Here is a 13,104-nt window from a genome sequence, read left to right as displayed (position 1 = left end):
ATACAATTCAAAAGAGTGTGGGAGATAGTAATTATATGAGTGGAAGGCGGAAAGAGGAAGTAGTTATGTCTCGACTTAGAATTGGACATTCTGGACTTAATAGTTTGCTCTTTAAAATAGGAAAGCATGAGAATGGGGCTTGTAATTATTGCAATCAGGTGGAAACAGTGGAGCATGTCTTGTTAGAATGTGATAAATACTCAGAGGAACGCCAGATTTTAAAGTCGTTACTAAGCAGAAAGAATATAGGACTGTCTATGATTAGTCTATTAGATAATAAATCAAGTTATGTTAGAAATCTCTTATTTAGGTTCTTAAATAACACTGGGTTAATGAGTCGTATTTAGGATATGAACAAGTATTTGTGTGTATGCCAGTGCATGTTTATGCATTAATTCAGGTATTAATGAGTGTGTTAGGATGTGAATTTGCACATCCTACACATCATTGAGGTGGATTTAATTCCCTCTGAGATCTCTGATGACCACACTCCAGTCTGGTAGGTGGCGGTAAATGCACCTTAAGTTGGATGCCAGCCGCCAATAAAAAACAAAAGAAGAAGAAGGAGATCAGATGGAGGTTGACGGAGACGCGTTAAGCAGAGGTGTGGCAGGCGCAACAGCGACTCGATATTTATGGTTAAAAAGTTGAAATTAAGAACTGAAAGAGAGGAAGATGAAGATAAAGAAGTAAGATTATCTCGGACTCATGGAAGTCGGCGTTGAGGAAATGTTCAAGATGCAGTCGGGAAAACCCGTGGATTGGTGAAAGAGCTTTGGACAAAGACTACGACAGGTAGACACAGCTGTGCTGTGATTGGAGCAGAGTGGGAAAATAGTATAGATACGGAGAGTGATGGAGCAGTGAATCATCCAGTAGTGAAAGGATGAGTCCAAAAAAAGGAAAGTCTTCAGCGAAGGCAGGTGTAGGAAAGAGGGGGAGAGTGGTGAACAACTGGGATGAGTCTGAAGAAGAAATGGAGGGAGAAATAAAGAAGTTCAAAGTAATTGTAGAGTTAACGAGGAGAAGGCGTTGCAAACGACAAGTCCAGTTAAACTATCCACGATTCTGAAGAATCAAGTGGGGGACAAAAGTTCTAAGAGATGGAAACTTAATGATAAGTTGTAATACAGAAGAACAAAAAGACAGAACATGTAGGATGAAAGAAGTAGGAAAGTATAAAGTGACAAGCGTTACAAGAAGGAAGTAAATGGAGGAAGGGAGTGATTCAGGGATCCTGACTGAGGTTTCAAATGAGGAAATCAAATCAAATCTCAGAGGAGGAAGAGTTAGAGATGTAAGAAGGTTTCAGACCTTTAAAAATGGAGAGAAAATGAAGAGTGAAAGTGTTTTGATAGAGTTTGATGAAGAAAGACTTCCAGAGAGTCTATTTAGGATATTTAACCTACAATGTAAGAGAGAATATATCCCACCACCGATTAGATGCTTTAAATGTCAAAGATTTGGCCAAACAGCACAGACATGGAAAGGAAAGAGAAAATGTTCACGATGTGGAGAGGATCATGAATATGATCAGTGCAACAAGAGCAGGCAGCCAAAATGTTGTAGTTGTGGTGGCAGCCACAGTGTGGCATATGGGGCTGTGAAGTAATGAAGAGGGAGGTTCAGGTTCAACAAGTCAGAATACACAACAACATATCCTATGCAGAAGCTGTTAAAGTGGAAAAGCAAAGAACCGATGCTGGGGTGGAAAACAGGACGAATACAGAGTTAAACCAAACAAAAGAAAATAAAGTGCATTGGATTTAAAAAGCTAGTGATATTCATGGCAGGGGTAATAAATGCAACAATGGAAATTAAATCAAAAACAGAAAGAATTCAAGTAATTGTGAAAGCAGCAGGAAATCATCTCAACATTAATGAATTAACATGGGAGGAAGTGAGAGATGAGCTCAGCCAATCAGGAGGCAGCATGGAGAGGATAGTTACACTATGGTCTTGCTTCTTCAATGGAATGCAAGAAGTTTGATAGCAAATGGACAGGAATTAAAATATTTTATTGATAAATTAGAAGAAGCTCCAGAGGTTATTTGTATTCAAGAAACTTGGTTAAAACCCCAATTAGAATTTAAAATCTTAAATTATTCTGTTATTAGATTTGATCGGATTGAAGGTAATGGTGGGGGATGTGCCATCTTTATTAGGGAGGGGCTGTCGTCAGATTAGTGTACGAGAAAATACAGAATGCTATTAAATCTGTTGAAAATTGGGCTTATAACTGGGGAGTTAAATTCTCAGTAGGTAAAACAAAGACTGTTGTATTCAGTAGGAAGAAAATTGATTTAAAAATGTATGGAGAAAAAATAGAAAAAGTAAGTACATTTTAGGAATCATGATTGATTCCAAGCTTTTATGGGGTGAGCATAAATTGAAGGGAAATGTAAAAAAGTTATAAATATAATCAGGTGTTTAACAGGATTAGATTGGGGCGCAAATAAAAGTAATTTAAAAAAGATGTATATTGCTTTGATTAGATCAGTGTTGGATTACGGATGTGTAGTTTATAGGCAGGCTTAGAAAACAGTAATTAATAAGTTAGAAGTAATTCAAAATCAAGCTTTGAGATTATGCTGTGGAGCTTTGAAGACATCTCCATCTTTGGCAGTGCAGGTGGAAATGGGGGAGTTTCCTTTATATTTAAGACAAAAGCAAATTATGCTGAATTATTGGGTGAGTTTGCAGGGACATAAGGAGGAGAATAATCCAGCAGTAAGAAACCTGAGACCTTGTTGGGAGAATGGAGAAGCTAAAATAGACTGTCCTGCATGGGCAGCAGATAAATGTGTTACGGAAATAGGGATACAGGGAAAGAGGTACTGTGCTGCGGTGACTTATCCAAGTACATCTTTTTCTTGTTTCTATATGTCAATGTTGATCTAGAGGTTTATAAAGAAATGCAGGTTAATAAAGATAATAACTGGGTAAGTTTTGTAAATGACAGAATTAAGAATATGTATAAATCCTTTATAATTATATATACAGATGGTTCAAAAGATTTAGTTTCAAATAAAACAGGATTTGCTTATGTTATTCCTGAACTAGATATATTTATGAAACAAAGAACATCTGAACATTTTTCTGTTTACACAGTGGAAATGTTAGAGATGCTGATGGATAACAGTGGGTAGAGCAAAATAAAACTGGAAAAGTTCTTATATGTTCAGATTCATTATCAGCACTAATGTCTATTTTAAATATCTCATCTGAAAGTCATATGGAGTTGGTATACAAAATTTATGAAGTTATATTTAGAATGACACAAACTCAAATAGAGATTAGGTTTATGTGGATAGCAGCTCATAAAGATATAGAAGGAAATGAAATGGCAGATCATTTCGCTAAGATGTCTTTAAAACAAAGTATAATTATGGACATAAAGTATTGTAAGTCTGAGATAAAATCAATTATTAAGAGCAAAATTAAATCTGAATGGCAACAATTATAGGAAGAAGGAACTAAAGGTCGTCATTTATTTCATATACAAACTAAAGTAGGGAATATGGAAATAATAGGAGAAAATGGAAAAGAGCAAGTAGAAATGACAAGATTGCGGCTCGGACACTGGATTAAATAAAACTTTACATTTGATGGGTAAACATCCAACAGGTAGATGTGAGCATGGTATAGATATGGAAACAGTAGAACATGTAATAATTCATTGTGGAAAATATACAATAAGTAGAGAGAAGCTAAAACAAGAAATTAGGAAATATGATCTAGAGACATTAAAACTTAATAACATATTAATTAAACATAAAATAAATAAAGCGGTTATTACATTTTTGAAGGAAACAGGATTATATGTAAGAACTTAGATTGGGGGAGATGCTGTGGTCCTTACTCCAGCACAGTAGATGGCGATAAGACATCTTAACGTTGGATGTCACCCGCCAATAAAAATCACAAAGAAGAAGAAGAAGAAGGAGATCAGATCCCAGGCTGATTCCTGCAGAGGTTTGTTTAGCATTGAGCATCAGGTGAGTTTATAATTATTTCTGATTCCTCCACTTGATTATTGTAGGAGAGAAACTTCTAGAGCGAGTGACGCACAGAGCACCATTGACTGGTTTAAAGAAGGTAAAGACAGTTTCTCATAATTATCTGACTACTTAAGGTTCTTGTCTAATTTGATCTCTTTGTGCAGGTTGGCCTGCTTCTGTTTCAGTTTTTGTTTTAGTTTAGAATTTCTTTCTTTTTTTGGGATAGTTATTATTTATTAAAAGTATTTTCTTTTTGCTAGTTTTGTTGAAGGGAGGGGAGTTTTTATATTGTCTTTTTAAATAATATTAATTATTAATTAATTATAATTATTTTTAAACAATAAAAAGGATCTCTGCTGTCTCTGGGTCCCAGGCTGTTTTATTCAGATTGAGGAGACTAGTGGAAGGGGAGTTTTTCTTTCCTTTGCTGTTTCACCAGGGCTTTTTGTGTGAGTGTGTTTTTGTTGGGGAACATTTGGTGCATTTAGTTGTATTTGTGTTTTCTTTATTATTATTCCTCCCCCAAACAGTCTAACTTTATTTAATTGGGTTTAATTGTCTCTTAACTTGAGGTTTCCAGGGCCAGCATAGACTTTTACTTTTAATGTGGTCATTTTTGTATAATAAAATAAACTGACTATCTTTGTCCAAAGGAACTTGTGAAACCAATAAACTGTATTTAATTTGCAACAGTGCCTCTGATAATTTTTACAAACGTATCTGTGTGATCTGGTAAAAAGAGGATTTAAGGTTCTCCACACATAACAGAAACTGTAACCCCAAGGTCACAGAAGGAAAAAAATCTTTGTTCCTGTTACTTGTTTTTGTTGGTATTACATGTTCATCCACTAGGGGCACTGTTATGAAAGGAGTATATGTTTTTGCGTTTGTATTCTTCTTCTGCTCTTGTTGTCTGTTCGGTTGTGATACTTGGCGGAATAAATTGGTGCAAACAAACAAGTTATTTTTACTGACTAACATTGGTAGCAGAGGATGGTTAGTAACTACAGAGTTTGAAGGAGGAAAGCTTTACTAAAGCTGGAAGAATGAAGTCAACATTTGGACGAGAGTTACAGATTTGGAGAAGAAAAACCAAGCGCTTGCTGTTGCCCTGGGACTGTCTGGAAGAGCGCGGGACACGGCGATGGAAATTCCGGTAGACGATCTAAATAAAGACCCTGGAATGACCACATTGTTGGCTAAACTAGATGACTTGTTCCTAAAAGAGGAAAAGGACAGGATCTATGAGCCGTACTCTGATTTTGACCGAGTCATAAAAGAAGCTAACATGTCGATGGCGGACTATATTATTGATTTTGAGCAGCGTTACTCGCGCATGAAAAAATACAACATGGCGCTACCTGACGCAGTTTTGGCTTTTAAGCTTTTGGACGCCGCGTGTTTGGATATAACAGACAGACAGTTGGCTTTAACGGCTCAGATGTAACATTTGCTTCTATGAAGTCCGCTTTGAAGAGAATATTTGGCCAGAAAAGAGGTGCAGCAGCAGAAGCCATTAGCCAGGAGTCCGTGTTTGCAACGGCGGCAAAAAGGCAAATACTGGCGGCAAAGTCCCCATCAGGAAACTATGCAGCCCGGTACAAACCCGCTGGATAAGAACGGACACGGTCAAAATGTGCAGTGTGTCAAAGTACGTTTCACTGGGTTAAAAACTGTCCGCACAAAACTGATAGTGTTAAAATTGCTGAGGATGCAAAAGACGAGGAAGAGTATAATTTAACTCTATTCACCAAAGAATCACCAACAGATGCAGAAATATTCATGACAGAATGTTTTGGCTCGGCAATAATAGACGCTGCTTGCACCAGGACAGTTTGTGGACAAGAGTGGCTGGACAACTACAGTACTGTACTACAAAAGAAAAGTGTGAAGATTATGAAAGAGACAGAAACACAAAGTCACAGGTCTGTCAAGTTTGGAGATGGAAAAATCATCTACTCCATCAAAAAGGTAAAGATACCTGCTAAAATTGGCAACACAAAGTGTAATATAGAAACTGAAGTAGTACCTGCTAACATCCCGCTGCTTCTGAGTAAAACCTCATTAAAAAGGGCAGGGACTGTTTTTACATGGAAAGGGACAGTGCAGTGATGTTTAACCAGCCTGTCAAACTGGACTTTACTAGTTCAGGTCATTATTGCGTGAACATTGTGGACAGTGAACATAGAAATTTTATTCACTCTGATAAGCTATTAGAAGCTACTGAGGAAGAAATACTGACTGCAACAGACAAGATGAACACAAGCGAAAAGATGAAAGTTCTGGAGAAACTTCATAAGCAGTTTGGACATGCCTCTGCTGATAAAATTTAAACAAAAAGAAGATGGCTTTCAGGTCTGGAGATAAGGAGGAGCAGAGGAGAGTCCAGCGTGAACTCAGAGAGACACTGAGGACATGCAAGGACAACTACAGGAGGAAGCTTGAGTCCAAACTCGGGCAGAACAGTGTGAGAAATGTGTGGAAAGGAATGAAGCACATCGCTGGGATGAAGGGGAAAGACACACAGATATCTGGGAGCCTGGATAGAGCAAACCAGTTTAACCAGTTTTTCAACAGGTTTAGCTCACCTCCTGCTACTCCCCTACCACCACCATCCCCCCACACATCCACACTGCCCCAAGTTGTTCAATCCACCTACCGGCATTCTCCTGCACACCACCTCTCCTTCAGCCCCCCATGCCCCCCTCCCCCATCTCCACTGCAGACAACAACACCCACCCCCAACTAACGGTGACTACAGGCCAGGTTAAGAGACAGTTGGAGCGATTACACCAGGGGAAGGCTGCAGGACCTGATGGCATTACACCACGGATCCTGAAGACCTGCTCCGGCCAGCTGGCCCCGGTACTGGCACACATGTACAACCTGAGCTTGAGGCTGGAGAGAGTCCCGCTGCGGTGGAAGACATCACATGTGGTTTCTGTTCCCAAGAAGCCAAGGCCATCTGACCCAGAGGACTACAGACCAGTTGCTCTCACATCTCATGTGATGAAGGTCATGGAGAGACTGGTCCTGGACCTGCTGAGGCCTCAGGTGAGGACATTTCTAGACCCCCTGCAATTTGCCTACCAGCCCCACTTAGGAGTTGACGATGCCGTCATCTTCCTGCTGCAACGAGCACTGTCGCACCTGGATGGTGGAGGAGACACTGTGAGAATCACATTCTTTGATTTCTCCAGTGCCTTCAACACCATCCAGCCTCTGCTGCTGGGTGAGAAGCTGCGGAGGATGGGTGTCAACGACTCAGTGATCTCCTGGGTTACTGACTACTTGACAGGCAGGCCACAGTTTGTCCGTCTGGGCAGTGTCCTGTCTGATGTGGTGGTCAGTGACGTAGGAGCTTCACAGGGAACTGTGCTTTCTCCCTTTCTCTTCACCCTGTACACCACTGATTTCCAGTACAACTCTGAGTCATGTCACCTACAGAAGTTTTCTGATGACTCAGCGGTTGTCGGGTGTATAGGGGATGGAGGGGAGGGGGAGTACAGGACACTGGTGGACGGCTTTGTGGAGTGGTCTGAGCAGAATCACCTGAGGCTCAACATTAGTAAGACCAGAGAGATGGTGATTGACTTCAGAAGGAAGAAGATACCTTCACAGCCACTAAAGGTCAAAGGGGAAGTGGTGGAGCAGGTGGAGGATTACAAATACCTGGGAGTTGTAATCGGCAACAGACTGGACTGGGCATCTAACACTGACGCTGTGTGCAGGAAGGGGATGAGCAGACTCTGTTTTTTAAGGAAGCTGAGATCCTTCAATGTGTGCAGCAAGATGTTGGAGACCTTTTATCACAGTGTTGTTGCCGGCGCCATCTTCTTTGCTGCTGTGTGTTGGGGAAGCAGCATCAGAGCCAGCGACTCTAATAGACTGGACAAAATCATCAGGAAAGCTGGCTCTGTACTGGGACTAAGGCTGGAGTCCCTGGAAACTGTGGTGGAGAGGAGGACACTGAAGAAGGTTCTGTCTATTATGGACAATAAACAGCACCCTCTCCACCACATAGTGGACAGACAGCGGAGCACCTTCTCACATAGGCTGCTCCAGCTCCGCTGTCGTAGGGACAGATACAGGAAATCCTTCCTGCCACAGGCCATCTCACTGTACAATACAAGCTAAATCATTGTTCTGCACTAATCAGTCCGATTTCGCACAACTGCACTGTGGCACACTTGCTGTACATATATTTACATATACATACTGTTCTGCATTTTTTTTTAATCTTTGCAAGGACTGCTCTAAGCTGCTTTTTATATTGACAGCATGTTATATTTTATTTTTATTTTATCTTGTCTACATTTGCTACTCAGTGGTGGTTGTTGTGTGTCTTGTCTCTATGCTGTAACTGCGAAATAATTTCCCTGCTGTGATGAATAAAGTAATTCTATTCTATTCTATTATAAAATACAGAGACTTTTGACTAATTCTGGTAACAAGGACACAGAATGTGACAGCCTGCTAAAAAAGGTCGTGAACCAGTGTGAAGTGTGTCAAAAACATTGTAAGACCAAACCAAAACCTGCTGTCGGTTTACCGTTGGCATCTACATACCATGAAACAGTTGCTGTAGATCTGCACGAACTTCAACCTGGGGTTTGGTACCTACACATTATTGACCAGTTCACCCGTTTCAGTGCTGGTAGTGTCTTAACCACCAAGAGGTGGTTCTGAAATAGTCAAACGTTTTATCCATGATTGGATCAGTGTGCATGGCCCACCACAAAAGTTGTTCAGTGATAATGGTGGTGAGTTTAATAACGAGGAAGTGAGAGAACTTTGGCCGAGAACTTTAATATTGAAGTTAAGACAACACCTGCCTACAGTCCGTGGAGCAATGGACTGTTAGAGCGCCATAATCAAACTCTGACGGAGATCCTACTGAAAGCCAAAGCAAGTACTGGATGTGACTGGAGCACTGCCATGGACTGGGCCCTGATGGCAAAGAATTCTTTGCAAAGTGTCCATGGATACAGCCCACATCAGCTGGTGTTCGGGCAGAATCCCAACCTGCCCTCTTTATTAATAGACAAAGCTCCAGCTCTAGAGGCACCACCAAGAGTGAATGGGTTGCCAAGCACATTTCAGCCCTGCATGCTGCAAGAAAAGCTTTTACAGAAGCAGAATGTTCAGAAAAGATACGCAGAGCATTAAAGAAACATCTGCGGCCCATAGATGAGCGATATGAAACTGGAGACAAAGTCTTTTACAAAAGAGTGGATTGTCCAGAATGGAAAGGACCAGGAGTGGTGATTGGTCAAGATGGTGCAGTCGTTTTTGATAGACACGGAGGCACCTGTGTCAGAGTGCATCAACTCAGATTGAGAAAAGTTACTCAATAGAATGAAGCACCTCAGATTATCTGCAATGAGGAGAACATTCAAGGACAACATACAGTGGACATCATTGAAGAGAATGGAGGAGGAGACAGTATTGCAGTAAATCCTGAGAATTATCCTTTGCCTGCTCCTGAAAATGCAGAGGTCATGAGACAGCACACTGGGAACACCATCATAAAGACAGGTCAAATTGTGACATTCAGAAATGAAGAGGGTGTCTCACAAAAAGCCAAAGTGTTGGGCCGTGCCGGCAAAGCAACTGGGAAATACAAGAACTGGTTTAACTTGGAGCTGCTTGAGCCTGCAGGAGTGGCTGGCAACAGTGAATCAGCTGATCTGTCACAGTTGGAGGATCTTCACGTCCAGGCAGCTGATGAGGGTACGGATACACGAGGAGGTTTTTGTGAGTATGGACATGTCGTTTGATGAAGCGAAGGAAAATGAAATAAAAAGCTGGAAACAGAACCAAGTGTTTGAAGAAATTGAGGACAAAGGACAAAAGTGTGTCTTCACTCATTGGGTGTGCACTCTGAAAGAGACTGAAAATGGGATAATACCAAAAGCAAGACTTGCTGCACGAGGATTTGAGGAGCTACAAGTTTCTGACCTACAAAAGGACTCTCCAACCTGTGCCTCAGAGTCACTGAGACTCCTGGTGGCAGTTATATGTCAAAAACAATTTTTACAAGGTATGAACTGTCTAGAGACATTTTCATCAAACCTCCCCCAGAGGCCAATAGAACAGATGTGCTTTGGAAACTGGGAAAATGTGTGTATGGTTTAGCTGATGCTTCACTGTATTGGTACAACAGGGTAAAAATCATCATGATTGAAGCAGGAGGCGTTGTGTCTAAGGTTGACCCTGCAGTTTTCTATTGGCTGGATGAGCACAAAAATGTAACTGGTGTACTTGCTTGTCATGTTGATGATTTTATATGGGGTGGATCACATATGTTTGCAGAGTCAGTCATACCTCACCTGAGGTCAAAGTTTAATGTCGGCCGTGAAGCACACAATAGTTTTTCCTATGTGGGGGTAGATCTTGTTACTAAAGGTAAGAAGGTACAAATACACCAAGAAACATACATTCAGCACCTGCAGTCCATACACCTCTCACCCTCACGAGCAGCAGAGTCAGCTTCACCTCTCACTGAAAAGGAGACAGAGCAGCTCAGATCGAAGATAGGACAACTTCTGTGGGTGGCGAGACAGAACAGGCCTGATGTCATGTTTGATGCTAGCAATTTAGCATCTTGTCTCAAACATGCTACAGTACAGACCATTAATGAAGCAAACAGTTGTGTGTAAGCTCAAGGCCAAGTCAGTTGAATTGAATTTTCAACACCTTGGGGAAAACAGTAACTTAAGGACGGTTACATTCACTGATGCATCCTTTGGAAATCTTTCAGATGGGGGTACTCAAGGTGGGCACTTCATCGTTTTGATGGGTGACAATGGGCAGTTCTCTCCCATTTCATGGCAGTCAAAGAGAATTAAGAGAATTGTCAGAAGCACACTGGCAGGTGAAACTCTCGCTATGTCTGAGGGGATTGATAATGCCATTTTTCTTTCCACACTCTTTTCTGAACTCAGTGCTGGTAGTACTGCTTGTCCTCCACCTATAATCTGTGTGACTGATAATTTCTCTCTTGTTGATGCACTTAAGTCAACTAAGTTTGTTGCAGAGAAAAGGTTACGCTTGGAAATCAGTTCAATTAAAGAGCTGATTCAAACTAAGAAAGTTCATCAAGTGTTGTGGTCTCAAACAAAAGACCAACTCACAGACTGTTTAACAAAGAAGGGATCATCCACAACCTCATTCCTTAAGGCTCTTTATGAAGGACATTGGATTCTTCAATAAATTCATTCACAAGATGTTTCACGTTCCATCATGTTGAAACTGTTCTAACAAAATCCTTAACGGCTGTGCTTTGTGATGAGTCTTAAAATATATGTAATATTTTTTTATTCTTCTAAGAAAAGTGGGAGGTTGTTACTCCTTTGTTTTTGTTGGCATTACATGTTCATCCACTAGGGGCACTGTTATGCAAGGAGTACATGTTTTTGCGTTTGTACTCTTCTTCGGCTCTTGGTTGTCTGTTTGGTTGTGGTACTTGGCGGCTGGGCCGGATTTTAGCAGGGGCTTACCGGGGCTGCAGCCTGGGGCCCCGGCATTTCGGGGGCCCCGAAGGATGTTTTATATTTTTGTGAATGGATAGTGTCAGAATTTAATCAATGACTACGATGATTTTGACAGCACCGATGAAAAATGTTCCAATTTGTTCTGGCAAACGTCCATCTTGAATGCTTGCTTGTTATTGGTCCACTTTTGACGCATCTTACGCATTGGGGAGGAGGAGCGTCAAGGGAATATTATTTTACAATGGCGGACAACAGAAAATATGACAGCGGAGCGCAGAAAAGAAGGAAGAGAAAAGAAAAAGAGCATCGCGCCAAAGAGGCGCCAAACAAAATGCCTAAACTGACAGGCTTTTTTCAACCTGTTAGCGGAGATGGAGCAGAAACATCATTATCCCCCGCTACTCAAACCCTTAGCTATGCTAACACCGGCACTAAGATCCCGCCAGAACCTTTAACCGTGACCGAGTCGGTGGCTGGACTGGCGTCTGTGGAGTCAGAGTCGGTGGAAGCGGGATCTTCTTCCGCAGATGGAAAGACGACTGTGGATCCGTCCAGTACCGATCCGGCGCATTGGGGGGAAATTGAGTCCGTGCGAGCTTACTGGGCTGAGCGAGGACCGGAGAGCTGTCAAAATATGAATGTTGGCTTTCAAGCATCAGGACGGGTGTACAAGCATCAAAAGCGTCACTTCTCCAAATCTCACTTTAAACGCAAGATGTTAAATGGTGAGTACATCGAAAGACCGTGGCTGCTCTACTCTCCATCCACCGGAGCTGCATTTTGTTTTGCATGCCGCATTTTCAGCAATGCTAATACTCAGTCAAACTTTGAAACTGGTTTCAGTGACTGGAAGCACGCAACTGAACGCATGAGAGAGCACGAAAACAGCGAACATCATAGAAAAGCAATGCTGACACATGTTTCACTTGCAGCAGCCAGCGGGAGGATAGACACAGAACTGCAGAAACAATTTGAATCTGAGTGTTCATATTGGACTGAAGTGTTGAGAAGAGTTGTGTCTGTTGTCAAGTTTTTAGCAGAGAGAGGACTGGCTCTGAGAGGAGCCAGTGACAAATTTGGAAGAACTGATAATGGGAACATCAGCGAGTTTGACATGAGGGTTAAAATTATGTTAAAAGAACTTTGGGACTGTAAAATAATTTGAAAACAAACTTGGTCTTTTTTAAAGTTTATCTGCTAAATTAAAGTAAAAATTTAAATGATTGTAGATACAAAACAAAGATTGCGCATGTCTGCATTATAAGACAGGCTCAAAGTTTCAAACTTTTCAGGGTTGAGTATTGTTTTCTTATTTGGTTTACGTTTGAGTAAATGTAGGTCGTGTTTGTGGTTCAAGTTCCTACAAAGAAGTTGAATGCAAAAGTGTCATTAATAAATGGAAATCTGTATTTTGTTCTTCATATTTTTCAAGATGTTCTCTGTAAAAACCTTGGTCTAGAAGATGAAAATTGTTCATTTGCACCCACCTCTGCTTTTATTGAGAACCGGGGGCTGTAAAAAATCCTTCAGAGGGCAGCACTTTGGACTTACCTGGGTCAGGATATTTTCTGAAAACTACAGTATGCCTGATCTCTTTTTTCCAGAAG

General features: G+C 41.2%; 1 protein-coding gene across 5 annotated transcripts in view; it reads right to left on the bottom strand.

Annotated features, from left to right (window-relative positions):
• Positions 1 to 13,104, bottom strand: part of LOC116732602 (Fc receptor-like protein 5) — a 291,331-nt gene that overhangs the window by 22,327 nt on the left and 255,900 nt on the right. The window contains exon 8 of one of the 5 annotated variants that reach the window (XM_032582901.1): positions 9,641 to 9,646. The exons of the other annotated variants lie outside the window; for them this stretch is intronic. Within the exon in view, the coding sequence (XP_032438792.1) occupies positions 9,641 to 9,646 (6 nt within the window). The remainder of the gene's footprint in view (positions 1 to 9,640; positions 9,647 to 13,104) is intronic. 5 annotated transcript variants of the gene reach the window in all.

This window comes from Xiphophorus hellerii, chromosome 14, assembly GCF_003331165.1.
Source record: "Xiphophorus hellerii strain 12219 chromosome 14, Xiphophorus_hellerii-4.1, whole genome shotgun sequence".
NCBI classification, from domain to species: domain Eukaryota; kingdom Metazoa; phylum Chordata; class Actinopteri; order Cyprinodontiformes; family Poeciliidae; genus Xiphophorus; species Xiphophorus hellerii.
Note: the sequence above shows the minus strand (reverse complement) of the source record. Positions and strands in the feature narration are given on the sequence as shown.